The sequence below is a fragment of the Diadema antillarum genome, unplaced genomic scaffold (genome assembly GCF_040938485.1).
Source record: "Diadema antillarum isolate AM-2024a unplaced genomic scaffold, OU_Dant_1.0 seq00000839_RagTag, whole genome shotgun sequence".
NCBI classification, from domain to species: Eukaryota; Metazoa; Echinodermata; class Echinoidea; order Diadematoida; family Diadematidae; genus Diadema; species Diadema antillarum.
This window is the reverse complement of record NW_027271715.1, coordinates 619,863-647,853: the sequence shown is the minus strand read 5'-3', so window position 1 is coordinate 647,853 and position 27,991 is coordinate 619,863. Positions and strand designations below refer to the sequence as shown.

Sequence of the window (27,991 nt, the reverse complement as noted above, 5' to 3'; positions counted from 1 at the left end):
CCGAGTGCTACCTGGCACTGGTGTTAGTGGAGCGAAAATTCCTCGAAATTTTGTTACCATGGGTTATTTCAAACATTTATTCGGAATTTTCTCTGGAGCCATTGTGTTCTGGTTCCTCTTTGTGAAAAGGGCAAGCTCAACAGGCCGTCTGATCAGAAGGAGGGCACTCCAACCAGACTCCACCGAATACAATTGCAAGAAAGCGGTAAGCTGACTCTGACCTACATTTCTCGGGAGTGCAGCCCGTTGAAACGTTGCTGTAGTAGCACTGTTCGGTCGAGGCAGAGAAGAGCGAGTGTCCCATTGATACTTGCCTGACTACAACAGTGTATAGCATACTATAGGTTCTAGATACACAATATGTACTGGCAGTGGTACTTGGGACACATCCTCAGCGGGTTGAACTCATTTAAAACTATTCCGTGGAGGCTTTACTTTTCAGATCAATTGGCATATCCTTCCACTTTCATGAATTTTGATGGTTCTTTGAAGAATGTTTTCTTTCAGATATTTGTTCTGTCTTGATCTAAAATTGAATTACCAGCATATTATGGATAAAACTAATATGATCATGAATATCATTAATCATGATCCAATGAAAATTTTAATGAATGTTGGAGGGTAATAAATTGTTTGAGCACATGAACATATGGTATAGATAGCAGTTACATCATCTGTAAATATCTATGTCATAGTTACAGATGTACAGGCATGTTTAAGAGCTTCAAGTGAGAGAAAAGAGATTTTTTTTTTCTTTTTTGGTACCGGTATCTAGCAGTAGCACAAATTTATTATTGATCAACCTATCACTCGGACCATGTATCAGTTCATGGTTCTATAATGGAAGTTGTTGTACGACATGATTGTTAATTGCAATGACATGTTGTGTCAGGAGCTAGAAGGATTAAAATTTTATGGTAAAAGTTTACTTGAGTTAATGGTATCTTTAATGTAAATCAGGATGTGATCCAATGTAACAAGCAGTCCAGGAGCCCTGTGGCACTCCACATTGAATAGGTTAAGGTTGAAGATATATGGTTGTCAATCATTACAAACTGAAAGCAATTAGACCGATAATCTTTGAATAATTTTAGTCAAATGCAGGGAATACTATAATTCTCTGTCTTTGACAAGATTTATCAGGTACTTTTATAATCAAGAATATAGAAGGCCTTTCCAAGGAAAAAATATGTCTTTGGTCAATTCCATTGTGACTTATGGGACAAAGTGACAATTTTTGGCAATTTCAAACCAGTCTTTTGAGAAAATAGTTGCATCAAATGCATTTTTCTCAGTTCATGGTTTAATAGATCCATCATATCACAGTTTATGAAAACACCATACTTAGTTTGAAAAGTGTCATTGCATTACGTACAGCAACGAAAAATTGCTGTCGTGACTTATTGGACATTTGAGGGCCACCGTTTTTCACATGGGAAAGTAAGTTCTGAAATATTCTTACACGCAGAGTCTCTGGAAAGATATTTTCTTTCCTGAATGTAGCAAAGGGTTGGTGCTTACCCTGAGCCAAGTGGTATGAATATCTACTCATTGGTACAGTAGCAGGATAGGGAAAACCAGTGTGACTGATGGGACACAAAAACGTGACTTATGGGACGCTATCAACTACCACATTCTGAGATTGAGAGAATAATATTTACTGATGCCGGAACAAGTTCTAGAACATCATAAAACCAATCTATGACCAAAGAACATTCAGAAAATAAGCCATCTGAAAATTACACAAGCTGTATTATGGTGATAATAGTGTATCAGAAATGATACATAAATTCTGCAAAAATTGACAATTTTCATGAAAAATGAAGGTTTTTGGGACGTAACTCCACTCCACATTCACCGATGTTCACAAATGAGGTATCAAAATATCCGTTGTGAAAGGCTGCTTTGAGTAAACCATACCAGATCATCTAATTAAGCTTCATTAATCATCTATACTTAATAGTTTGATTTTCATAAAATGCAACCTTTCCGTGGAATTGACCCTTTGGCTCTTGCTTTTGATAACAGAGATGTTGATAAAAATGGATTTTCAGCCTGCTGAATTTGTGAGCTTTTATCCCTCCTCAAATTTGAATTGCAAGCATCTAAATTAGTGTGAAGACATCCCTTTCCTTAACTTGAGATTGGTAGAACCTTGTCCGTTTGTGTTTTTGTGATAAGTGATTGATTCGTTTATTTCTATTTATTTATTTATTTTTTTAATGAGCTCTATGTCCTCTTGTGCCCCAAGTGTCATAATGGGCAATTTTGATTTTATTACTTGTTAATTTCTGCAACAGAATGATTTTTACCTGCTTCTCATGACTCAGATCTTATTGTTTTCCTTCCAGAGTGTACCACTGAGGTCTTCAGGTCTTCTGCTGAGATTTTTGCGGCACATGAGCAGTACAGTAAGTTCTTATAAATATAAAAACTTGTAAAAACTTTGTTTAAAAAGGCCAAGTAAAAAAAAAAAGTAGATATTTTCTTGCCCTAACTTTTGGAGAAAAGGAGGGTGAGTGTTCTCGCTGTTTTTGCTGAGTGTAAGGTTTTTGTTTCATTTTGTGAGGAGTGATTGTGAACCTTGGGACTTGGCTCGAAGAATGATGGACTTGATATTTCCTGTTTACACGTCCCTCTGCATCCTATGTTTGACAATGGCACCAAACATTGGCAGTGCATGCATTTCTGTGCTCTGTTAAATGTTGCAGTGTAAGGTGGTATGTCTCAAAGATTATCTATTGAGGTAGCTATGAATACCAGTCTTTCTTAGAACAGATTCAACATCTCATATCTCCTTTATCTTGACATCCACAGTGGGTTGGGACACTGCTTCTAAAGCCCCATGCTGCAAGGTAAGGCTTAAATGATTACCTCCACAAGCAGGTTATATTTTTGCTGGTAATGGCTTGTTTGTCTGTCAGTTTGCTTGTTTGTTTGTCTGTCTGTTTGCCCCCCCCCCCAAAAAAAAAAAACAACAACAGCAACAACAACAACAAACAAACAAACAAAAATGTGAACGGATTTGGATGAAATTTATGGGAAAAATGAGTAATGACACAAGGCACAGATGGTTAGATTTTAGTAAGTGATTGAGATAACCATCTGGATCCAGGAATTGTTTTACATTTTTTTTTGAAGGACTCTTGATATCATTTGCAAACAGGACCAACAAACAAGTGAATTCAAGTCGCCTGTATTTCAGATACAAACACAAACTGAGCATGCACTTGGAATGCAGCAGTAAGCCAAAGTAGAGGCGCTAGAAAGGATTCTTTATCATTGGGAAAATACGGCTGTTGTGTTATGTGAGCGCACTACATTTATCACAAGTGTACGCATATTCCATGTATTCTATATTTGAGTGATACGGTCAGAGCAGCAGTCATTACATGACGCTAGTTTGTGATAGTGGATTAAAGTTGTTCATTTTATCGTTAAACAACTATGTCCTCTGTTCATCATTGAATCTGGTCCACTATTACAACATGGTGGCAGCGGTGCCGACACGGATTTATGCCAAATCAGCACGGAACTTAAGTTTTCTTAGGGAAATTCATCATGAGTGATTTGTGCTGAAACCGCCCGAGAGGACACTGCGCACAACACGTCTACGTCTACTGCAGATACGTGCATGGACTAGCTTAACGACTCGTCTTGTGAGTAACACTGTGCGTGAATAAACCGATTATTTTATCATCCATGCTGCTCATCAACGAATAACGATACGAATACATATCATCGGATTGATGAACGCTTTGCAGAGCATTCTATATTCGTTTCTACATCGTTAGACATAGCTGTGTAGCTGAGCTGCTCGTACAAAATGTTGTCAGAACATTTTCATCGCACGAATCACTGACATTCGCCACATTGGACAGTTGCAGTTCTGTAAACAAGCATTGTCGACGCGCACCGTATCCAAGTACGCGCAATACCCGAGCGTTTCATCCAAGGACTTCCATTGTTGACGTAACAATAGACCAAGTTCGCATTACCTGAGCGCACCGTATCCATTGACATCCATTGTTGACATAACAATAGAAGACGCAGATAGACGCGTATTATCCTGGACTGGCCAGAAATGTGTTTATCTTATCGGCATAGCAACGTGTATTGCGACATCATTGCTTCTACCGAGACCATCACTCAGCGGAAGGATATTTCTGACAGAGCATACGCAGTTTTCCGTTAATCGCAGTTCATCTACCCTGCAAGCTACAACGTAGCGAGGACGGACAATCAAGACACGGCACGATCCAGACTGATATCAACATTGAATCCATGCAACCAGATAAAAGAAATGAGAATGAGTACAATTCATTAAACTATCTCAGACATTTGAACACTTGCGTGTGGACAATTACATACATTCGTTATTTGTGTACATGAATGTTTTGACATATTCATATGCATCTGTGTATTACTGTGGTAATATTGACATCTAGACATGTTTCGATGTATTTTGGAGAGTGTACATTATTGATACATGTATATCAGTAGTGACTTTGTGTCATATATTTCTATGTTTGCAAACTATTCTTGATTTGTTTACTTTGTAAACTATATCTGTAACCTTTCAGCCGTAAGTTTGCAAAGTGTGACATTGATATCAAGCATTGTATCATTTGTATCTCCAACTCAATCTAAATCAAAACGCACGATGGCAAAGTATCCAGAAATGAATTGGAATAGTGCTGATGTGCCGGAAGAATTCAAGTTATTCAAACAACGCATGGAGTTATGCTTCCAAGACAACGATGTCCAAGACCCAAAGAAGCAAGCAATCAAAATCAAAATTGCAGTAGGAAATGAAGGTTTGCGTAGAATTAACGCATCCGGTCTATCCAATGAGGATCAAGAAAAGCCTGCAATGTTGTGGTCTACTCTTGAAGGTCAATTGCAAGTCAAGCTAAATTTTCGCATCCACAGACTGGAGCTGATGCGATATCGTCAACACGCAAATGAAACTATCGACGAATTTGTAAATAGATGCCGGAGTAAAGCCAAAGAATGTGACTTTACCGAAAATGAGCTCTCAGAACGCGTGACAGAGCTAGTCATTGCGTCTACACCTATCGAGGCTTTCCAGAAAGATCTTCTAGACCAACCCAAAGGCTACAAGATAGCAAACCTCCTTGATGAAGGCAGGAAATACGAAGCCATAGCCGTAGGCAAACAGTGTTTTCGTTCGATCGACTCCTCTGCAAGCAACGTAAATGCTCTATCACATAACCAAGATAGACGCAAGAAGTGTGGTAACTGTAATTTGAATCATCCACCACGAAAGTGTCCAGCCTACAGAGACATTTGCAAAGCATGTGGTTCCAAAGGACACTGGGCTAAATGCTGCAGAAAGACAAAACACGGAAAAGTGCTTCGAGGACGAAGTCCAAGCAGAGGACGCCAAGGTGGTAACCGCAGTTTTTCACCACGAAGACAGAAGACACCCACCAGGCAGCCAACCAAACAAAAGGTAGCCGAGTTCTCCAAAGAGCCAGAAGGAGAAACCCAGGAAGATTTTGAGGAATTTAACACTATCGTACTGGGAAATGACCTACACGCATCTATCGATTCTGTGCATCAGAAAGAAGCATTCGTGAAGATTGGAATCATCTGTCCCAGCAAACGTGGACAACACATCTTACATGCAAAGGTCGATACCGGAGCGAGTGGAAATACACTCCCTCTACGGACAATCAAGGCCATGTATGGAAGCAGGTGGCAAGCAGTTGTACACCCGACTTCAGCACGTCTTACCGTATACAACGGTTCCCCGATACATTGTTTGGGCACCCTTCAGATCACGTGCAAGTGCAAAGACTCCGAGTGGAGAGATCAACTTTTCTACGTGGTCGATGTCTCAGGACCAGTGATAATTGGACTACCTATGTGCAGTGAGTTACACGTGGTAACAATCCATGAGATGCACCCTCAGAGTCGTAGTCCAACTGACAGACCGTCTCCGTTGAAATCTGTCAAGGACCTGCAAGTGCTCTATCCGCAACAGTTTGATCGTATTGGTAACTTTCGTGGAGAAGCAACACTACATGTCAAAGAAGGAGCTGTCCCCACCATTGATGCTCCAAGAAAGTGCAGCGTCCACATCAAAGACAAACTCAAGGCTGAGCTTGACTCAATGGAGAAGCAAGGCATCATCAGACAAATCGACTATCACACCGACTGGTGTAGTTCGATTACTACAGTTCTCAAGAAAGATGGATCCTTGAGAGTATGCCTAGATCCCAGGAGATTAAACCAGAATCTCAAACGATGTCCCCACAAGATTCCGACTCTTGAAGAGGTCAACCCAGCTTTCTCCGGAGCAAAGTATTTCTCTAAGCTCGACGCGAAATCCGGATATTGGTCTGTTCACCTATCCAAAGAATCCCAGGAGCTGACAACTTTTCGTACTCCATTTGGCAGATACTGCTACACACGCCTACCTTTCGGACTTTCTGTCAGCCAAGACTTGTTCCAGCAACACATGGACCGTATCGTTGGTCAAGTAGATGGATGCATCTGTATCGCTGATGATATTGCAGTTGTTGGACGTACCGAGGCAGAGCATGACAAAAACCTCCACAGACTGATGGAAGTTGCCCAAAGAGAAGGACTTGTCTTCAACAGTAAGAAGTGTATCATCAAAACTGACAGCATCAACTTCTTCGGCTCTGTATATACCAGAGATGGCATCCGCCCTGATCCACAGAAGATCGAAGACATTCATGCCATGCCAACGCCTCAAGACAAAGAAGATCTACAGAAGTGCCTTGGTCTTCTTAACTATCTCGCTCCACACATCGCCAACTTCTCTGAAAAGGCATCACCCTTACGTGAACTACTGAAGCGAGATGTGCCATTCACATGGCAAGACGATCATCAACATGCCTTCAACGAACTCAAGAAAGCGATCTCTGCAGAATCTTGTTTGCAGTACTATGATCCAAGGAAGACAACGATCCTAGAAGTCGACGCATCATCAAAAGGCCTAGGAGCTTGCTTGATGCAAGAAGACAAACCTGTCGCATTTGCTTCAAAGTCTCTCTCATCGTCACAAGCTAACTACTCCAACATAGAGAGAGAAACGCTAGCCCTCGTGTTTGGAATACAACGTTTCCACACATACCTGTTCGGAAACCAGTTCACTGTCCAAACTGATCACAAACCCTTAGAGATGATCACCAGAAAGCCACTGAGATGTGCGCCACCACGTTTGCAGAGACTTCTCATCAAAATTCAAGGCTATGACTATGATGTCAAGTACAAGCCAGGCAAATCGATGATCATATCAGATGCTTTGAGCAGAATGCCTAATCCAAGAAAGAATCAAGACGTTCCCCTTGATGTCAATGTGGAAGAGATCTGTGAGGAAATCGACATATCACAGATTGACCTTATCTTCTTTGGGCAAAAGAAGAGAAATGAGCTGCAACAAGAGACGTCGAGAGATCCGACCTTGCGAGCTCTGTGGCAAATCGTCACGAATGGTTGGCCAGATACAATCAAGGAAGTACCTAGAGAGGTCAGAACATTTTGGCCATACCGCGATGAAATCGGAGTATCAGATGGTGTACTTTTCAAAGGCAATCAAGTCATCATTCCCACAGACCTCAGACAAGACATCCTGAATCAACTTCATCAGGGTCATCAAGGTATTGAACGTACCCGCAGACTAGCAAGGGAAACCGTGTATTGGCCGAACATCAATAAAGACATTGAGCAAATCTCAAAGAATTGCTACGCCTGCCAAGAAAATCAGGTCAAGCAACAAAGAGAACCCTTGCAACCTCACGACATACCAACTTCGCCGTGGACGAAGCTTGGAACTGACTTGTTTACTTTCAACAAGGAAGAATACCTGTTGGTGACCGACTACCATTCAAAGTATCCAATCGTTCGCAAGTTGACGGATACATCCAGTGCGGCAGTCGCAAACATACTGAGTGGTATCTTCAGTCTTTTCGGACCACCAGCAACTCTGATATCAGACAATGGTCCACAATTCGTTGGAAGACCATTCCAAGAGATGTGTGAGAAATGGTCAATTGATCACATTACATCGTCTCCGCGATATCCAAGATCCAACGGACTCGCTGAACGCATGGTACAAACTGTGAAAGGAATCATGACCAAGTGTACCAGAACTGGACAAGACATCCAGACAGCACTACTACATTTTCGTGCCACACCAATCGACTCCAACCTACCATCACCTGCTGAATTACTCTTTGGAAGACCAATCAGGACAACACTTCCAAGTCACCACTTGACCAAACAATCGTCTACGCCTGATTTGTTGTTTCAGAGACAGGAGAACATGAAACACAATCACGACTTGCATGGAGGTAGAGATTTACCACCTCTGCACATTGGACAGAAAGTGAGAGTTCTGAATCCCAAAGACAACACTTGGCTTCCTGCCGAAGTGAGCAAAGTACGTCAGGAACCAAGATCCTATGAAGTAGCAACTCCCAACGGTAGCATTTTGAGGAGAAATAGATCTCACCTGAGAGAGATGCCAACTGGAACGAAACCAATAGTTCCAAAACGGGTTCACTTCGAAGACGACGACAGGAGTGAGGAAAGGAGACAACATCCAGACAGAAGACAAAGACAATCTGATAGGAAATCAGTCTCTACCCGGTACATAACGCGATATGGACGTGAAGTCAGACCCCCATCGCGGTACCAAGAGTAATGCAATGCTGGAAGATAAACTAGCTGCATTGTCAGTGTAAATAATATATTCATTCATTATGTTTAGTGTAGATTTATTTACAGCACATTTGTGTAACCAAGTGATACACATCATTTTATTTCACAAGACAATATCTGAAATTTAAGTCAGGAACCATAACAACTACGACATATGCTACATTTATCAAAATGTTTGTTGCATGCTATATCTGTGTATAACTGTTAATCACATTTGTGTATTGAAACTATGATGTAGCTGTTCACTAATTTCACATACAAAAGTTCATCTCAACTGAATGTTAAAAAAACAACAAACATACAAGCATATATAAATCATTTCCTGTGTTGATGATAATCTGAGTACACACTCAAATGCTAAATCATTATGTTTCTATTACATACATATGTACATTCCGTATGAATATAATTATTTCTGTTTCATATTATTAAAGATATCACGAAGATATACGTGAAATTATTTGTAAATATGCTGGTGTTAAACTGCATGCATTTTTGTGACAATAAGTTTGAATAACGTTATCGTTTTATTCGTTCTATCTTTCGATACCAGATATGTCGAGATTTGTTCAGTATGAAAAATGTAAAACTTATACTGATAAAAAAGAGTTTCTGATACTGAGTATATTGCATTTGTGAGACCGGCTGTTTCAAGAAGAATAGATTTTATTTGCCTGCCTGATTGTAATTCAACGTATCTATGCAAATCTCAAACAAGCTTCCTCCATTTTTCAGCATTTTGTGTCAGAGATTCACATTTATAATACTTGGAAGATCAATGTGAATGTTTCCATATGTACAAGTGCAGTTTAAAAATATTCGTCATTGTATCTTTTCAGAAGGAGGGGGATGTTGTGTTATGTGAGCGCACTACATTTATCACAAGTGTACGCATATTCCATGTATTCTATATTTGAGTGATACGGTCAGAGCAGCAGTCATTACATGACGCTAGTTTGTGATAGTGGATTAAAGTTGTTCATTTTATCGTTAAACAACTATGTCCTCTGTTCATCATTGAATCTGGTCCACTATTACAACAACGGCCATTAAAAGGTGTGCAGTAAACTGAAAATCAACAGAGCTCAAATCTCTTACCAGGCAAGCCTGAAAAGAGGAGAATCAATTTGCTCGTTTGATGAGACTTTTGTGATGGAAAGTATACCAGACATGCAGTGTATCCAGAAATAGAGTATGTATACTGTGCTTAATATTTATACTATCAACATACAGAAAGCAAAAATACAGTAGATATTTCTAGTAAGTGATTTGTGTCATTAGCAGATTTACAGTACAGTGCACTCCCGTTATAACGAAATGCTTGGGACCGGCAGTTTTCTTTTGTTATAACGAAATTTCGTTATAACCGAACAAATACAATATATAACGAAAACAAGTAAGCCACTCATATATGATATTCTGTTTGTTGAATACTCGTCATACACTGGAAAGCTATGTGAATAATAAAACAAATAGTTAATCAATTTCAGATTATTGTACATGTATTACAATAGTCAATAACGCAGTAGTTGTGTAGAATTCAAGCTTCAGAATATTTCAAATTAGTTAAGCTCGACAGTATATTTGTTGCATTAAATTTCCTGTAAACTTTGTTTTCTTTCTGAAAAGAAGAAGAAGAAGTGATATCAGTCTTTTCAAGGCACTGGATATCGTTTCTAGATAATTTTATATAAAACATCATCTTGTCCTCTAGGAATGTAAACATGAGACTGCTACGGACCCTGATACTTGATGATGCTCCAACCTACTACCCATCCATTTCAAATGATGAGCCGCCTGCTGCCACGAACGCCTTGGAAGTGCAACTTGACCAGTTCATCGAGCCAGAGAGAGCAAGACCAGCGGCAGACGAGTTCCGCTTCAACACCATCTCTGATTATTATCATGCCTTCAGGTAAGGTGCAGGCAAGGCTGGTATTGGTGGTCGAAAGAAATTCTTTCCATCTACTCTACTCTGTTTGCTATTATATTTTCAGTGTGCCACTTGATTTATTTTATAGCCCTTGTCACTCTTTGGTGGTAAAATCATCATGTTTCTGATTGTCTGTCTTTAAATAGCACATTAATGATTTCCAATTACAATTTCTTGAGACACAAGATATGCCACTTTCATTTGTCTGTGTAGAAACATTCAAAGAAAAACAGATCAGGAGGGATATTTGGTCGAAAGTAACATGTGAATACTATGAGGTCTAAAATAAAATTTACACTTGACAACCGATTTGGTATCAAGGTGTATATATGACAAAATTTTGCCGAGTATGCTGCAGGGATATATCCTGATATGAGAATTGTGCCTCATCTGGAGTATGTACTGTAAGTTTGGTAAAGACTAGGAGACCATGTTAAAGTTTTACACAATCAAGTTTTATTTACTCTAGTGCAAATTTGCTTGAAGTGACCTGTGCACTCATAAAGATTTAAAAAGAATAGACGGAGTATCATCAAAATTTGCGGATCAAATTTGTCTTCTGACATTTTGTCCGAAGTCCCATTCTTATTTCATGATATTCAATCTCTGTTGGAAGTCTGGCAAATGATCAAATTAAAAAAAAAAGTAGATTTTGGATGGGTATTTTGTGGGATTAAAGGTCAAAATAAAAGACATGAAATTTGTGATCATTAATTGCCATTTACCACCACTTTTGATATCTGGAGAATGATTAACAGAGTGGCTAGAAGATGGGACACATTAAAAACAATTTGATCAGAGTAAGTACAAATTGTACAAACATATGGTGTCTGTTTCATCTTTTCTCTTCTCATAATCTTGTCACTTACAGTGTAGTTACTAGGGAGCTGTTGTTCTGAGTGGTCCATGTTGCCCAATCCACATAATAAGATTTAAGTCCGCTACACAGCATGGACCTCATATTTGTGATACTTTAAGAATTTCAATGTCTGTTGTGACATCACACCTGACAAGATGTATTATACTAATATACACTTGTATCTCTGAGTTGTGAATGTCATTTCCTTACCTTCTAAACATCCCTTCTCTATTAAAGTTTGTTCACCTACAACTCATATCCTTCCTTACCCGCTGTGGTATCCTCAGATTGTATCTATCCACCTGAACATTGAACTTTTAGACAAAGATCATATCTATCATCCTGAAAATTACTGAACTTTGGTCAGCCATACTGAATGAACTTGCCTTGATCATTGCATTTCAATAGGGGTAACTGCAACCTACTTTGTGTATGAATATTTGACCTTCGATCTACTTTTTGATTACGCTTTGATGGAAATCTACATTGTATGATCTATAACGTTCTTCTGTTGACATTAGGCTTGTAGTTTATTCATGACAGTGCTCTACATGATTCCCTTTGTTACTGTTCTCCCTATTCCAGTAGTTTATTGAATGGGAAGTTTTCCTATATATCTGGATTGAGTGAATGCAGCAATATTAAAGGGAATCTCTCCCCTAAAATTTGAATTTGAGGGGTGTGAGAGCATGTCCTAAGAACTCTGGAGAAAATTCTATCTCATCACAAAAATGTCCCAAACTGTGAAATATTAATCAGCACGCACTAGTGCGTGCTGCAATAGTAGCCAGATCTAAAAATAGTAGCCGCGCGTAGACCATCGGTGGGTGCACATTTCCTTCGTTCGCCTCCGTCTGCACACAGTATATCAAATACTGTCTATCGGTATCGCCTCATCGAGCCTTATGCATATGTAGAGGCTGCCGCGGCTGCCTGGTCAGTGCTAGCACCAACCTACATGTAGCTGTGTACATCTATAGACATTATTTTGCGTGCATTTGCGTGTTTTGAGAGTATTGTAGTACACTGATCGTACGGAAAATTATCGAACTACACAATCGAATGCAGTCTATAGGGTCAGAAGACTACTCTTAGATCAAGGCGCAACGTAATTTTTGGCATTTTAGAGATCGGATTATTGCTCTATGTCTCTTTATTGCTATATCTCTGTATGTGAGTAATGCTACACTCTTAGGGATATTACCAGTACAATAACCTACAATGTCAGAAAACTAAATTTCTGTGTACCCATACACTTTGCTATAATGGTCAACACATTGAAGTTTGAGGAAAATCCGACAATCCATTCAAAAATTAGGAATTTTTAAAGTTTCGGTGCTGCTGTCACTGAATAAGAATACTACAACAGTTTGTGATATCACTGCAGGGCAATGATATTTAGAAAATGTATAGAAATTATGCAAAATTAGGTAGAATTTTGTATGAAAAGGACACAATTATTTCGTAGACTTTTACTGACATATATTTTGGGTGATATCATTTCCCTGCTTTCTAAAAGAGGTAATTTAATTACTCTTTCGTTATGCCAGAAAAGTGAAATATGTTGAATTCTCTTCAAACTATTTTCTCTCTTTTTTTTTTTTTGTCCTGCAGTGATGCCATGAACTGCTGTAGTCTTGTCATTCAGTGATAAAACTTTAAAAATGCGTAAATTTTGAACAGATTGTCCAATTTCATCAAACTTCACTAAAGAGATGACGGTGTGTTCTACTACCTAATACGATCTGCATTCACTCAATCCTCATTGTACACTATACCCGATGTCCCCCCAAAAAGAATTACAACGGTACCCTCCACAATGATAACTCTAAAAATAGTGAATCAATCCAAATACAATTTCAGGGCATGAAACTATAATTTATTTCCCACATCTTACTGAAAACCCCATCCGATTTGCTTCAGTGGTCAAAGAGAAATGAGGAGTTTTGTAGAGCATGTCAGGAATCCCTTCCCTCCAAGTTCTGTCCATTTTGTTCACACATTATGCAGTTCCAAGAGCATCCAAGTGCCTAACTTGGAAGATGACATGCATTACAAAGATCCACATATCTCTGGGACCACTCAACCATATTGAATGGGGATTTCTGCATGATATAGCTAAGATGTTATATTTTAAGATCCTGAAGTTGCATTTAAATGGTTCAATCATTTTGGAATTTATCAATGCGAAAATCCGATTGTAATTTTTTTGGGGACATACTGTATATTTGTGTTAAATTCCCCCTAATAACTCGGCCACATGTACATGTAGATAGTATAAGTCAGTGTACAGCTGGGCATGATATTTTGATGACAGAGGGTTCCAGATTCATGTGGCAGTTAGTTTGTTTGTTTGTTTTCAAATTTGGTTAATAATAATAAATGCTGGACAATCTTACAAAAATGGAGAGCCTCAGAAATGCATGCTGTCCTGGAATAACATTGTGTCAACATTGCTTCACCCATGATATACTGGTAGTTCTGTAGCGATCAGGTGGAATGTTTCTTGCCTTTTAACATCCTTCCTGTTCATTATTTGAACTATGTGCTGAAACTAAACCATGGGAGTGGTGATTGGAAAGACTTTCATTTTTCATATCACAAGATTTATTGTATGTTGTATGTCTACTCTGTTGTACCAAAGGTATTATAGTCTTCATTAAAGCTTGATCTCGTGTATTTGTTCAATCAACAACAGGCAGATTAATAAGAGTAGTATATTGTCTCATGAAATACCACGACACAGTCATAATTTTGACATGTTTCATTAATCTGCTGTTTCATATTAATAGCTCTGTTGTCTCCCCCCCTCCCCCCCCCCCCCCCCCCCATTAAATAAAAAATATGGGTTTCATCTTATCAGGTCCAGGATGCACAGACCCTTGTCTTAATTTTGACTTTGGAACTTTGGCCAGAAATGTGAACTACAAGTGTGAAATATATTTTCCATTTGTGGTCTCATATTATTCAGAAGACAAGAGTCACACTACATGCTATTATGTAGTCTCAAGTTTTCATTATGATTATTGTGTCAAGATGCTGTTGGCATCATTTTGCAGACCTATGTGTAATCATAAACCCAGCCTTGATATCTGTTGTTTCTCATGTTTGCATACCATGCATAATACGCGAAGCTTCTGTCATCTTGTGACAGACAGAATGCCACTAATGACTGATGACTAGACTGTTAAAAACAGCCTTTTTTTTTCTGTTTTCCACATGAATGTTGGTGTCTGGAGAATTTTACAGTGTTTAGATACTGTAAGATGGTTTAAGTGTATTACACACTACATATGATATAGTGTTACAGAATTTGTTTGAAATGGTTGTAATCTAGATTCTGTTCTGCATTTTATTTGAAATCATTACAGTATATCTTTGTGATTCTGCAACTCCAGTAAAACAAAGTATGGTGCATTTGCTGTAAAGCATGGCAGTAATTGTAAGGCATCTAAAATCATCTACAGTATATTAGACTTATGTTTCAGTCTTTGCGTTTTGCATACAAACTTATATTGGGAATTTCCTTTTTCTTCCATCATATTGTCAATAGTATTATTGTGTCTAGCTTTTATTCAAAGGCAATATGGCATACATCACATTGTTTAATTCATCCAGAGACTAGCAAGTGTAAATATTCAAGGAATTCTTCGGACCTTTGTTTTTGTTTTTGTTTTTATTTTTTCATAGCATCCAAAATGCAGTTGTCACTCCATGGGTATCTTTTACATTTTTATACTTACGTGTACATGTACCTCACATACTCTGAAACTACATTACACTCCCAAACCTACTCTGGTTGCCATGGCAATAATAACTTTGCATCATCTTTGCTGTCACATTTGGTCATCCTTGTGTGTCGCATTGTATTTTCTTTCAATATTGGTATCATCCATTTGTACCCATAGAATTTTTACATCTTCCTTTTAATACCCCCTTTTGAAATCAGGTCTGGTAAGGTGACACCAGAGGATGTAGCAGAGAGTGTGATGGAGGCTTTGGAGAGGAGTAACCAGATGAAGCCCAGGATGCGGATGGTCACACAGTATGATCTGGAGGAGGTTTATAAGGTTGGTCACACAGTATGATCTGGAGGAGGTTTATAAGGTTGGTCACACAGTATGATCTGGAGGAGGTTTACAAGGTTGGTCACACAGTATGATCTGGAGGAGGTTTACAAGGTTGGTCACACAGTATGATCTGGAGGAGGTTTATAAGGTTGGTCACACAGTATGATCTGGAGGAGGTTTACAAGGTTGGTCACACAGTATGATCTGGAGGAGGTTTATAAGGTTGGTCACACAGTATGATCTGAAGGATGTTTATAAGGTAGGTCACACAGTATGATGTGGAGGAGGTTTATAAGGTTGGTCACACAGTATGATCTGCGGGAGGTTTACAAGGTTGGTCACAGAGTATGAACTGGAGGAGGTTTATAAGGTTGGTCACACAGTATGATCTGGATGATGTTTATGATGTTGGTCACACAGTATGATCTGGGGGAGGTTTACAAGGTTGGTCACACAGTATGAACTGGAGGAGGTTTATAAGGTTGGTCACACAGTCTGATCTGCAGGAGGTTTATAAGGTTGGTCACACAGTATGATCTCGAGGAGGTTTATAAGGTTGGTCACACAGTATGATCTGGAGGAGGTTTACAAGGTTGGTCACACAGTATGATCTGGAGGAAGTTTACAAGGTTGGTCACACAGTATGATCTGGAGGAGGTTTACAAGGTTGGTCACGCAGTATGATCTCGAGGAGGTTTATAAGGTTGGTCACACAGTTTGATCTGGAGGAGGTTTACAAGGTTGGTCACACAGTATGATGTGGATGAGGTTTATAAGGTTGGTCACACAGTATGATCTGGAGGAGGTTTATAAGGTTGGTCACACAGTATGATCTGGAGGAGGTTTACAAGGTTGGTCACACAGTATGATCTGGAGGAGGTTTATAAGGTTGGTCACACAGTATGATCTGGGGGAGGTTTACAAGGTTGGTCACACAGTATGATCTGGAGGAGGTTTATAAGTTTGGTCACATAGTATGATCTGGAGGAGGTTTCCAAGGTTGGTCACACAGTATGATCTGGAGGAGGTTTATAAGGTTGGTCACACAGTATGATCTGGAGGAGGTTTACGAGGTTGGTCACACAGTATGATCTGGAGGAGGTTTATAAGGTTGGTCACACAGTATGATCTGGAGGAGGTTTATAAGGTTGGTCACACAGTATGATCTAGAGGAGGTTTATAAGGTTCTGTGATCCTGTTTTCCACCTTTTTGTCATGGGCAACATTTCATGAAAATTGTCAGCTTTGGCAAGTTGTCATTCTCTGGCAGTTTCAGTAGAATCCTTGTTGTTTTTTATTGGCTGAAAAGCTCAGGTCACTGACTATTACTACCGTAAGGTTAGTGTCAGAGAATGACAGCATGTCAGGACCTACAACTTTCATGAGACGGTGTCAGGGTCTGTTGGAGGTGTACTTTAAAACGAGGATTGATCACATGCATTTTAATTTCGCGAATTTTGCGAGAGCCAAGATTCGCGAAATTAAAATGCACATGAAAGTTCTTGTCTACACTATACGGATTGAATGTTAGAGGCAACTCTCGTAAATTTCATACCGCAAAAAAAGGTTGTTGGCTCCAATTCGCGAAAATTTCATGCCACGAAAATATTGTATTTTACAGTATTTCTAGTTGGTCTATCAACTTTTTTCTTTTAAAATGGGGAGGGGGTGTGTGAATTTTGTTTATTTGTCTGTTTTCATTTGAATAGGAAAACAGCTGTAGGGGTACAAGTTTAAGGAAGATGAACTACATCCAACTTGATACTTTAACTCTGAGCAACATTTCTTTTACCATCTCAGTTTATTTGAACGGAAACTAAAGTCTATTCAATGTGGTATTCCAAACTCAAGTGAACTCTTGATATGTGTGCTACTCATCAACTTCAATCTAATGAATTTTGTGTTACGTAAGATGCACCAGCTATGATGATGTTACTGCACAGGATGTAGAGAGCAAAATACCAGAATAAGTCATAGTTATATTTTAACTGCATATGATATCATTGGTGCCAACAATGAAATGATTCAGGTGTGTTTCTTCAATTTGTCTCCCTCTACAAATTAAATTTGTTAAGATCGCAACTGGTGATCTGTAAAGAGCGAGACAAAATTGAAGAAACTCCCACCTGTACCTTCACCCTTCTGAATAATATCTTTCTTTCGATGAAATAATTGTTGGAAGTTAAAGGAAGTCAATACATACTGTTGTGCATGAACTCATGATGTTTTACACAACATATTGACAGTTGGTGAAAAATGCATACTGGTAGGGAGTTTTCTCCTGTTGCTGGGCTCAGTACGGGGCATGGATGGAATGTTTCATGTTTCTCGTTGATGTAAATTTGAAATTTTCCAGATGGCGAGAGCATCAACAGTGAGGATCAACAACAAAAAGCCTCTGTCTATCTTTGATGGTATTCCAGTGGTCATCAAAGAGTCTCTGGCTGTGGTATGTAGCCTACATTAGTTCCATTTCTATTAGTGGATGTTATGAAAGAACACATAAGAAATATGTTATTTAATGAAAACTAGTGAACACTAGATAAAACTTCCTGGGTCTGAAATATCTGAATAATAAATCTGAAAAAAAAAAATTGAGATGTTTGTGTGACTAGATTTACCATGTTTTTGTTATTATTATTATTTTTTTTAAATGTAGACTGCAGCATTAAAACAAATCTTTCAGTGAAAAATCTGTGAGCAGGGTGATATATGCATTCATAGATGTTTTTATACTGACAGCATAATTTCAATATTTTTGTTTGGTGATGTGTGTTTTCATCCGTTTGAACATCAAGATGATCTCAGTCAACAAAGTATGACATTTTAATTTTGATCTTCACAGTGTCGAACATGTCTTTAAATTGGAAGTTGTCTTTAAGGTGAAAAACGAAACATAGAGCATAGATCTCAAGTTTCTGTTAGTGAATGTTCAATTTTGGCCAATAGGAAATCTTAGGATTTAAAATTCATTTCAATGCTCAGGTGCCGTACAAACACAAAAATGGAACGTCTTTCCTTGGCCGTGATGAAGAGAAAGAAGACAGTACCATTGCTGCCAAGCTGAGGGCTGGGGGAGCCGTCATCATTGGTGTAGCAAACATGCACGAACTTGGCCTTGGAGCCTTCGGCATCAACGTCAGCTCGTATGTTTCCTGTAGGGCCAGAAGGCAGAGACCTTAATATGTCGTCCTTTTCAGGACCATACGCTCAGATTGTCACTACCAACATCAAAACCATCACAAACATTTTTTTTTCACTATTTTCACTTCTCCCTCCATATCTTGGAAGTGGCTCGAGGTATCATCATGAAACTTAGTACATATGCATTTACTGCCTGACAGTGAATCTCTTGGGAATTTTAGGGTCGTGTGCCCAAAGGTTAACGGTCAAAGGGCAGGTTAAAGGGTGTGTACAGTTCTGGTCGAGGTGAAGATTTAGCTTTTAACGTTTTGTGAGATATTCAGAAACCACTCTATGAGATGTCAAAGAGCATGCAGTTCTAAGGGGGTATCAAAAATTTATTCGATGAAAATCGGTTTTGAAGTGGCTGAGATATCCAAAAACAAAGTGAAACAAAGAGATACTAATTAAGTTGGGGCATGTCGCCTTTTATTATTAGCACTTTTTTGGATATCTCAGCCATTTGAAAACCAATTTTCATCAAATAAACATTGAATCCTTCTTAAAATTACATGCTCTTGCATATTTCATAGGAGGCTTTTCATTACCTCACTTAGGAATGTTCAAAACATGAATCCCTACCTCAACCAGTACTGTACAGTCCCTTTAAAATGCTAAAATTCTAGTATGTAATGCTGAAATTAAACTTTTCTCCATACCTTGGAGATTACTCAATGCATAAATTTATAAAAGGGTCGAAGATCAAGCAAAAAAATCATCAAATCCCTGAATACCTGGTTTACCTATTCATCCCAAGGAAAGTAAACACTCAACACATTTGTGACAAACATGGCATTTTAATTTTTGGCCAGTTATGTGAAATTGTCGTCGCACAATGTCAAGACGTACTATAGATCTAGTGAGAGAACCATGCATTACGGCAGAGGCATATCAGTCGCCATACTGACGTTTCTATTTTTTCCTTATTCCAAAGGTAGAAAATGTGGTTAGAAATAAAAAGAAAAAGATGTTGTTTAAGGTTGGGTACAGTATGCTTGATATATGCGTTTCGTCTATCGAAACTTCTATTTTGCCTTCAGGATATGCATGTGTATTTCTTGCCTGCTCATTTGGGTGTTTTGTTTTTGTTGGGTTTTTTGTCTATATTTTGGTAGCCCCTGATGATTCCAGGTGGCCAGCTCATGTCGAATATGGATTATGCAACTTTGCTACAAATAATGAACTATGGTGACATAGCTGTATGAATTTATTTGCTAGTCATTCAACATTGTCATTAAATGTAGAATTCAACAATTACATGCTTCACAAATGAAATGACTGATATATTAAGTGGCCTATTCAAACATAAACATAAACATAACACTGTCGGAATTCAGAGCCTGGGTATTTGTTCCAGGTTCATTGTGTCACTGCCAGCAACCAGGGAAGCGTGGTGGTAGTAGTGTCCCTGCCAGCAAAGCAGAAGATGACAAGTTTGAATTCCCACTCGTTTCGTTTTCATGGCACGCTTATTATGATTGTAGATCACTAGTAGCCATCTTAAAATACAGAGGTTGTAATTTGAAAAAAAAACAACCAAAACTCTGTTACAGCACATCTTCTCCCGTCAACATGAATATTTCTCTTTTTATCAAGATTGATTTCTTTGAAAAGTACTTGATAGAAGAGGTACAAATAACATAACTCTGATATTCTTCCATCCAGGAGTGGCACGGCTCGAAATCCTTACAACCCTCATCACTATGCTGGAGGAAGTTCTTCCGGGTCGGGTGCCTGTGTGGCTTCAGGTAGAATCAGACACCAGTTAATAGCTTTCTCTTTCTCTTAGCTGCAATCTTTTTAACAGTGCATGAAGTAGCTGTATGCAAGTGGCTGCTGTCATAATGAAGTCCTTGGGACCGGCTGTTTTCTTTCGTTATATTGAAACTTTGTTATAGCCAAACAATAAAAGTATTCAAAGATATATTGGTAACAATTTTGGGACCTGATTTTTTCTTCATTGTAACAAGAGTTTCTTTATTTCTTTGTAATGGGAGTTCACTGTAGTATGCCTTAGTGTAGAATTTAATCAGGGACCTGGATGCAAAAAACTTATGATCAGTTGATAAGCAGAGGTATAGCTTTTGGCCATCCACATTATTTGGAAGTCGAAGGGTGTGTTGGAGCATTCTTATGTGTACCATACTGTATTGTACCTGTGCCAGAGGAGGGCTTGAACGCTCCCAAAGCATACCATACTTTACTGTACTGGTTCAAAAGTGGACCACTTCCCAAAGGGGTACAAAAGCATGTCATACAGGATATAGACATGAGAAAGAGTGTGTGCATCGCACAGTACATTGTTACAAAAACATTTGATTCTGTTCATTAGTAAAACTTTTATGTAGCGTAATTGCACAAAGTGATTGACACCATTGCTATGCAACGTGTAATCCCTCTGAATTGAGTCCAGGAATAACTTGTGAGGTAGGCTAATCTCCACAGAGTGCTTGAACACTTCCAATCTGTCATGGTACTGTTCAGTATGGTACAGTTCACTTTTAAGCACTCAAACATGGCCAGAGTTGATGATAATACAGCAACAATTTGAAAGAAAATATACTCTCTTATTCTTATTTTCTTCTCGTTTTACAACTGCCTGCAGGACTATGTCCCATTGCCATAGGAACAGATGGTGGTGGCTCAATACGCATCCCATCGGGATTGTGTGGCATTGTGGGTATAAAGCCGACCCATGGACGTGTGTCGGCAGCTGGCACCCTGCCGCTGTGCCACACAGTGGCAGTGACTGGGCCCATGACTACCTGTGTCAGGGATACTGCCTTGCTGCTTGGTGAGGAAGGCCTCCACTTCTCTCCCTCTCCCTCCCTCCCATCCAGAAAGGTGTTCAGATACTGCTCCGGTTGTATTACTGTAAAAGTGGAAATTTTCAAGAGGTGGAAATTTTTGCATCTTTTGGGCATCATGAAGCTCTTGTGAAAATTAATGTGCAGTCTTTTAGCTTGCTACCATTTCATATCTTTGATTTCAAGGAAGGTATATTATGGGTATAAAACTGCAATGTTGGATGTTATTTGTAGTTTTCTTCAGGTTTGCTAGCCTTCTGGCACGAGGGAATTTGCTTTCATAGTGCAGACCAGTTACCGTTTACCGCAGAATGTGTTGCCAGAACCCTAATTAAAACGGCAGTGGTAGCGTTGAATTGTTTGAAGTGCTTGCTCAATTGTCTAGACTGTCTTGAAAATTAAAAACGTGAAATTCATTGTACCTGGCCGAGCACATAAAAAATACTTGCACAAAACTTTCCACTTTTACCATACTCTAAATGATTTCCCTAATTTTCCATAAAATATCCACTGGAAGTTGCTCAAAGTATATAAATAGTATGAGCTGTTTTGAACTTTTTTAGCTACAATGCAGCTTGATATGAAAAAATTGTGTGTGTGTTTTTGGACATGTTTTCTTTCAATACACATGATATGTTCCAGCGCTCACTTTCAGGAAGTCCCTATTTGTGTAAAATGAGACTCGCTATTATATGGCACAAACAGTATGAGACTAAACCTTTCCTTCTCACCTCCCTGACAGCTTTTCTATCTGGCCAAGACCCTAGAGATCCTTCATCATGGTCTCAGCCACCCTTGGTCCTCAATGACCTTGAGCCAAAGAGCCTCGCTGGACTCAAGATTGGCATTGACTGGACTCATTTTAGGGTGAGTTGGACTCTAACTACCATTCAAGAACCTTTCTATGTGACATGTTATCAAAGCCTAAGATTTGATACTCTTTGTTTTATTACTGGAAAAATGAGTAAAGAAAATGGAATTCCATCGGGATTCGAACCCGAGACCTTCGGAGGCTAGCCCGGTGCTCTACCAACTGAGCTGTAGAAAGTGTTCATCCCAGAAACCCTGAATTCTCAATGCCCGGATGGTCAGAAGCTATAGCAGTGTGTTTGTGTGTAACACACACGCACACACCTAAACCTGACATAGACCCAAAGGATAATTCAACTTGGGGATAAATGTGAGGGATCACCGAAGTGATGCAGCTTTTTGAGTATGTAACAAACGCAGATTTACATTATATGTTACTCATAGTTTGGAGGAGAGTACCTTCCACCAGTACCACTATCCATCAGTAACTGAATTTTGTTTGTTTGTTTGTTAGTTTGTGTGGTTCCATGTTTCTATGCCTGTTAATGCATACTTGATACCACTCAATATAAAGATAAATTTGATATTTTGTGTTAACAAAAGGTGGAGTAGACAGAATGAATATATTATTATTATTGCTATTATTATTATTATTATTATTATTATTATTATTGTTATTATTATTATTATTATTATTATTATTATTATTATTATTATTATTATTATTATTATTATTATCCTTATTATTATCTACTCAGCATTTGCAAGACAATACAAGTGATACAGATAAACAAAAAAAAAATGCAAAATACAAGGATACAAGATGTCAGGCTTTCCCTGGTGCACTTCCCTAAGTTGCCGGGTTGGAAAAAAGCCATCAAAATCACTATGGCCCTTGGGCCTCTCCAACCAACCACCAGCTTTTGACTGCTGTGAGGTTTACTTGCTTCTTTGTCTTGTCTCTTATTTGTATTGCAAGACTTAATGACAGCAAAATGATAATGATCTCTTAATTCTAATCAGTTATACTAATGAGTTTCTGCAAAATAATTGTCCATGGTCTTGTTCTCCGTGTTATTTTGCTCTTTCTAGCATGCCAATCCAGAAGTTGTAGCAGAGTGTGACAGAGGTATGTGGACATTGTAAAATGCTTCAGTGGTCAATGACAAAATTTGTCTCAAAAGCCTTCTGCATGATTTCTGTTTTCCCAAATTCATGTGAAATTCGTTTGTTTTCTAATTTTCAATACAGATTCAGATTCAGATTCAGAATCATTTATTGTCCATTTAGGAAATTCTTTGTGGTGGCATGTGGGCGTACACATAGAATATCTGCATTTACATGCATGTATACATACGTAGATTCATGTACATGTACACATATAAGTAAATACAATTTTCAGTATATACACAATCATACAGTACAAGCATAATACGATACTCACGATACAATAAACACATACATCATTACAAATTTATAATTCATTACAATTCATTATACACGATTCTATGTAATATTTCTCATACCAGCTTATTTGCAAACAACACTACTATAGCAGATGCTTGTTGCTGTGATGAGCACATGCAGTGGCTTTTTAACCCATTGAGGATGGGCTAATTTTGCTATAACCTGCATTTCCCATAGACACCTGACCAAATATACTTGGGTCTAGTATTCAACATGTTGATTTTTTTTGTGTTGGATGAGCTCCACTTCTGAGGGGTGATACACCAAGTTAACTTCTTGTAAATAAAAGTAAACAAAGTAAAGTAAAGTATAAGTAAAAACAACACAATTTCTTTTCTCTTTTAATGCCATATGTTTTCAGTATATTCACTGATACACATAGATAAATATCAAAATTGTCAGATTGAAATCAGTATGAAGATGCTGTCATGGTTCCACATTGCTTTGTTTTAAGATGTCAGTATTTTCCAAACTAAATGTACATGTAGATACAGAATTCTATTTTCCCCCATTTCTGTGCAGCATTTCCCTTCATCCTCATAAAATCATTGCAAAATTTTGTTTGTCAAACATGGAAAAGAGTAAGGAGCACAACTTTCAGAACCATCTTGTCTAAGACTTGTTCCTGTCTTTGAAGATTTTTTATTACTTCTTTACATGGGAAGAGATGAAATCAATCTGATTTAAAGGGATTGTACAGTTCTGGTTGAGACCTAATTTCAGGTTTCTAACATGTTTAGATGAGATAATGAGAAATCTCTTATGAAATATGAAAGAGCATGTAATTCTATGAGGAATTCAACGTTTATTTGATAAAAATTGGTTTTGAAATGGCTGAGATATCCAAAAAAGAGCGATTCTAATAAAGTGTAGGACCCACACTTTGTAACGATTGCTTTGTTTTACTTTGTTTTTGGATGTTTCAGTTATTCCAAACCCAATTTTCATCGAATAAACTTTGAATTCCTTTTAAAATGGTATGCTCTGTGCTATATCATAAGTGTTTTCTTGGTATCTCGCAAAATTTAAAAGCCCAATTCTCATCTCCACCAATACTGTACTATCCCTTTAAATCAGAAGTGTGTTGGAAACAGGGACAACAATTATAGTAATCAAGCCCCAAGAACACACAGTTCCCACTAAAAGTTTCTGTTGGGTGATTATTTTCTGGTATGACCCATCAGGAGTTAGCTTCTTGGAGCAACAAGGAGCGGAGCTTGTTGGGATCCAGATTCCAGAGTTTGAGGAGATGAGGATTGCCCACGCCCTTCTCATCTCCACGGAGATGCTCTCTCTCCTCCAGGGAGCGATGAGAGACAATTTCTATGACTTGGTGAGCAGTGATTTCTCATCTTATTCATTCTTGCTGTCATTTGCAAGCCTTTCCAGAGTTTACCTTCATTCTATAGAGGACAGAAGTGTGACATCATAGCCATTCGTTGCCATGGAAACTCTTTCTAAACAAATTCATTTCACCTGAATATTTGTGAACACAACAGTTACTAACAATGTTCACATCCGGTCCCAACCCGCTGCTGAAGCCTCGTGGAAGGACATTTTGTTAAGAACCAGCACTAAGCTATAACAAAAGACTATGGCATCTTCATTTTGGTATGCTGTAGTCTAATATATCCTAGTACCAATGAATGTGAATTTTTGTGCATGCTTTCCATGTGTAATTGGCAGCTAAAGCAACCTAAAAGTTTGTCCTAGGTTTTGCCGAAAGTCTGAGCCTTATGTAAGGTAGCAATTATCAAAATGTATGCAAACGTTGCTGCTGTCAAAGTGTAGGAGTGAAAAAGATGAGATGCCGTATGGGAGATGAGGTTGTGATTTCTTTTTTGTTTGCAGGCAGCTGATACCACATTGGTTCTAGGTCTGGCAGCCACAGCCTCAGCAGTGGACTACATCAATGCCAACAAGCAGCGGACGAGAACCATCCACTTTCTGAAGCAGATTTTTAAGGAGGTCGACGTTATCGTCTGCCCAGGTATGTGTTCTGCAGAGTCTTTGACGGAAGATTTCTCACTTTCTGATGATTTACAATGTACTCTCTTCACCATCTGAGAATGACATCTTCTCTTGGAAAATCTTTCAGTTCACTGTAAATGAAGCATTACTAGGAAATCAGTTGTCTTGTCAACTGAGCCCTGAATGATGACAACATGTAGAGTATCACCTTAATTCATGCTGAAGATGGTCTATTATGTGTCCACAGAACTTAGAATTGCCTGGGTAAAAACCTTGAGATAGACATATCTGGTACAAGAATGTGCATCATATGAATTAATGAAGTAATCAGAATTGAAATTGGGAAACTGGTGAGATAGAATTGAATAACATTGTCCTTCCAAGCAATGCATTTACTGGTCCTGTAATTCCGTGTATGTTATCGTCATCACTTTTTGTAAATGAATCTTCAGCAGCCTTTAACTGATTACCCATTGCTGATGTCAAGCTTAGCTAGCGCAGAGGACTGGTCTCCTAATGTGATTACCCAAGGCTAGACACTAACTTTTTTATATGATGGCCTTTTTTGGCTGCGAGAATCTTGTAATTACCTCCCCCAAGGGAGGAGGTTATATTTTCATTACCGTTGGTTTGTTTGTTAGTTAGTTAGTTTGTCCTTGTGCAAAATAACTCAAAAATTGTGCACGGATTTGGATGAAACTTGCAAGAAAGATTGAGAATGACACAAGGAACAGATGACAAATTTTGGTAGTGATCTGGAAATTTTTATGGATTTTATGAAGGATTTTCAATATTTTGGCAGGAAGGGGCAATGAACTTGGGAGTTCAAGCTGTGCATTTTTTAGGTTTTCATAGGCGCACTAAAGTGCGTGCTGTATTTTCTTTTAGGGCGAGGCACGCCGTGCAACTGAGGGTTTATAACGTAACAAAGGCTTCTATATTGGGAAATCGGACGATCTTCAGCATGCATATGTATGGGAGGAAATCACTGATCTCTATGGAAGAGCAAAATCATCATTGGAAAGTAGCTGCTTGGCGGAGGTCTGCGCTCTCAGAGTGCTTTATTTTCTTGTTTGAAATTTTGTTTGCCCAAAAAGAAATATATTGGCCCCAAAATAAAATGAAATATAATTATACAAAATTTTTAATTTAATTGCCCGATTGGACCACTTAAGTAAACAGTTTGGATTTGGTGGCCCGATATAGATTTCTAGTACCCCCTGGCCCAGAATTACCTGTCAGACTTTCAATGATAATGAGGTCATATTTCCAATTTTTGTTATCAAACAGCTACCGGTATGACAGCTCCCCAAGTCATGCCAGGAGATCTACAAGTTGGAGTCAATGACACGGGAACCCTTTTGGACCTCATGAGGTGAGAGAGTTAACAATGACTGAAGAACATTCCATTATGTCTTTTTATTTTATGCACAAGCAAAACATTTTTCTAGCAGTCAGAAAGCTTGTCATACACGTGTATCATTGTATTCTTCCACTTGGTTGCTTTTTTGTTGTTGTTGTCATTGTCATTGCTATCATTATTATTATTATTTCTTTTTCATTTTCTTTTCTGTTTTAGCTTCACATCTCATAAACAAAAATAATTTGTTTGATGCTTCCTATTTTCGGGAAAGCCAGAGGTGCTTGTGACATCAGAAATACTGAAATGTTCAAAACTTCTCCCTACAGGAAAATTATTGTATAGTTTTTATGCCAGGAGTCCATGTTGAATAGATTGTATGTACACATAAAAGTGGATTTGACTCTATTGAATGGAGTGGAATTAAGTGATCGAATGATTTTGAAATGGATGATTATTCAAAAAGTAGATAATGTGTGCTAGATTTTTAAGTGCTGCCATGATGTACTACTTGTTTTGTTTTATTTTGAATATGAGTTGTCACACCTTTGACATTGACGGTGATATCTGTTATGTTACAGGTTTGCTCCAGTGGGCAACTTGAGTGGTATACCAGGGCTGGCGGTACCAGTAGGCTATGATGCCAAAAATCTTCCCATTGGGCTCCAGATCATGGGCCCGTGGTGGGAGGAGAATCGCATCCTTCGAGTTGGGGCGGTCCTGGAGCGTATGCTGAAGAGGAAGCACCAACCACAAGTCTACTTTGATATCCTCAAGGAGGCAACGCACTAATCTGACCGCATGGTTATTATA

The 27,991-nt window shown here is 38.6% G+C and overlaps 1 protein-coding gene across 1 annotated transcript; it reads left to right on the top strand.

Annotated features, from left to right (window-relative positions):
- The first annotated feature begins 23 nt into the window (after positions 1-23).
- On the top strand, positions 24-27,970 carry LOC139740170 (uncharacterized). The gene is made up of 15 exons (XM_071650758.1): positions 24-205; positions 2,352-2,411; positions 2,818-2,855; positions 10,433-10,633; positions 15,460-15,580; positions 17,937-18,029; positions 18,566-18,726; positions 20,429-20,511; positions 21,369-21,557; positions 22,313-22,437; positions 23,473-23,509; positions 25,032-25,180; positions 25,699-25,837; positions 27,109-27,193; positions 27,760-27,970. The coding sequence occupies exons 1-15, from the start codon at positions 59-61 to the stop codon at positions 27,968-27,970; spliced, it is 1,839 nt and encodes a 612-aa protein (XP_071506859.1). The 5' UTR covers positions 24-58.
- The last annotated feature ends 21 nt before the right edge of the window (positions 27,971-27,991 follow it).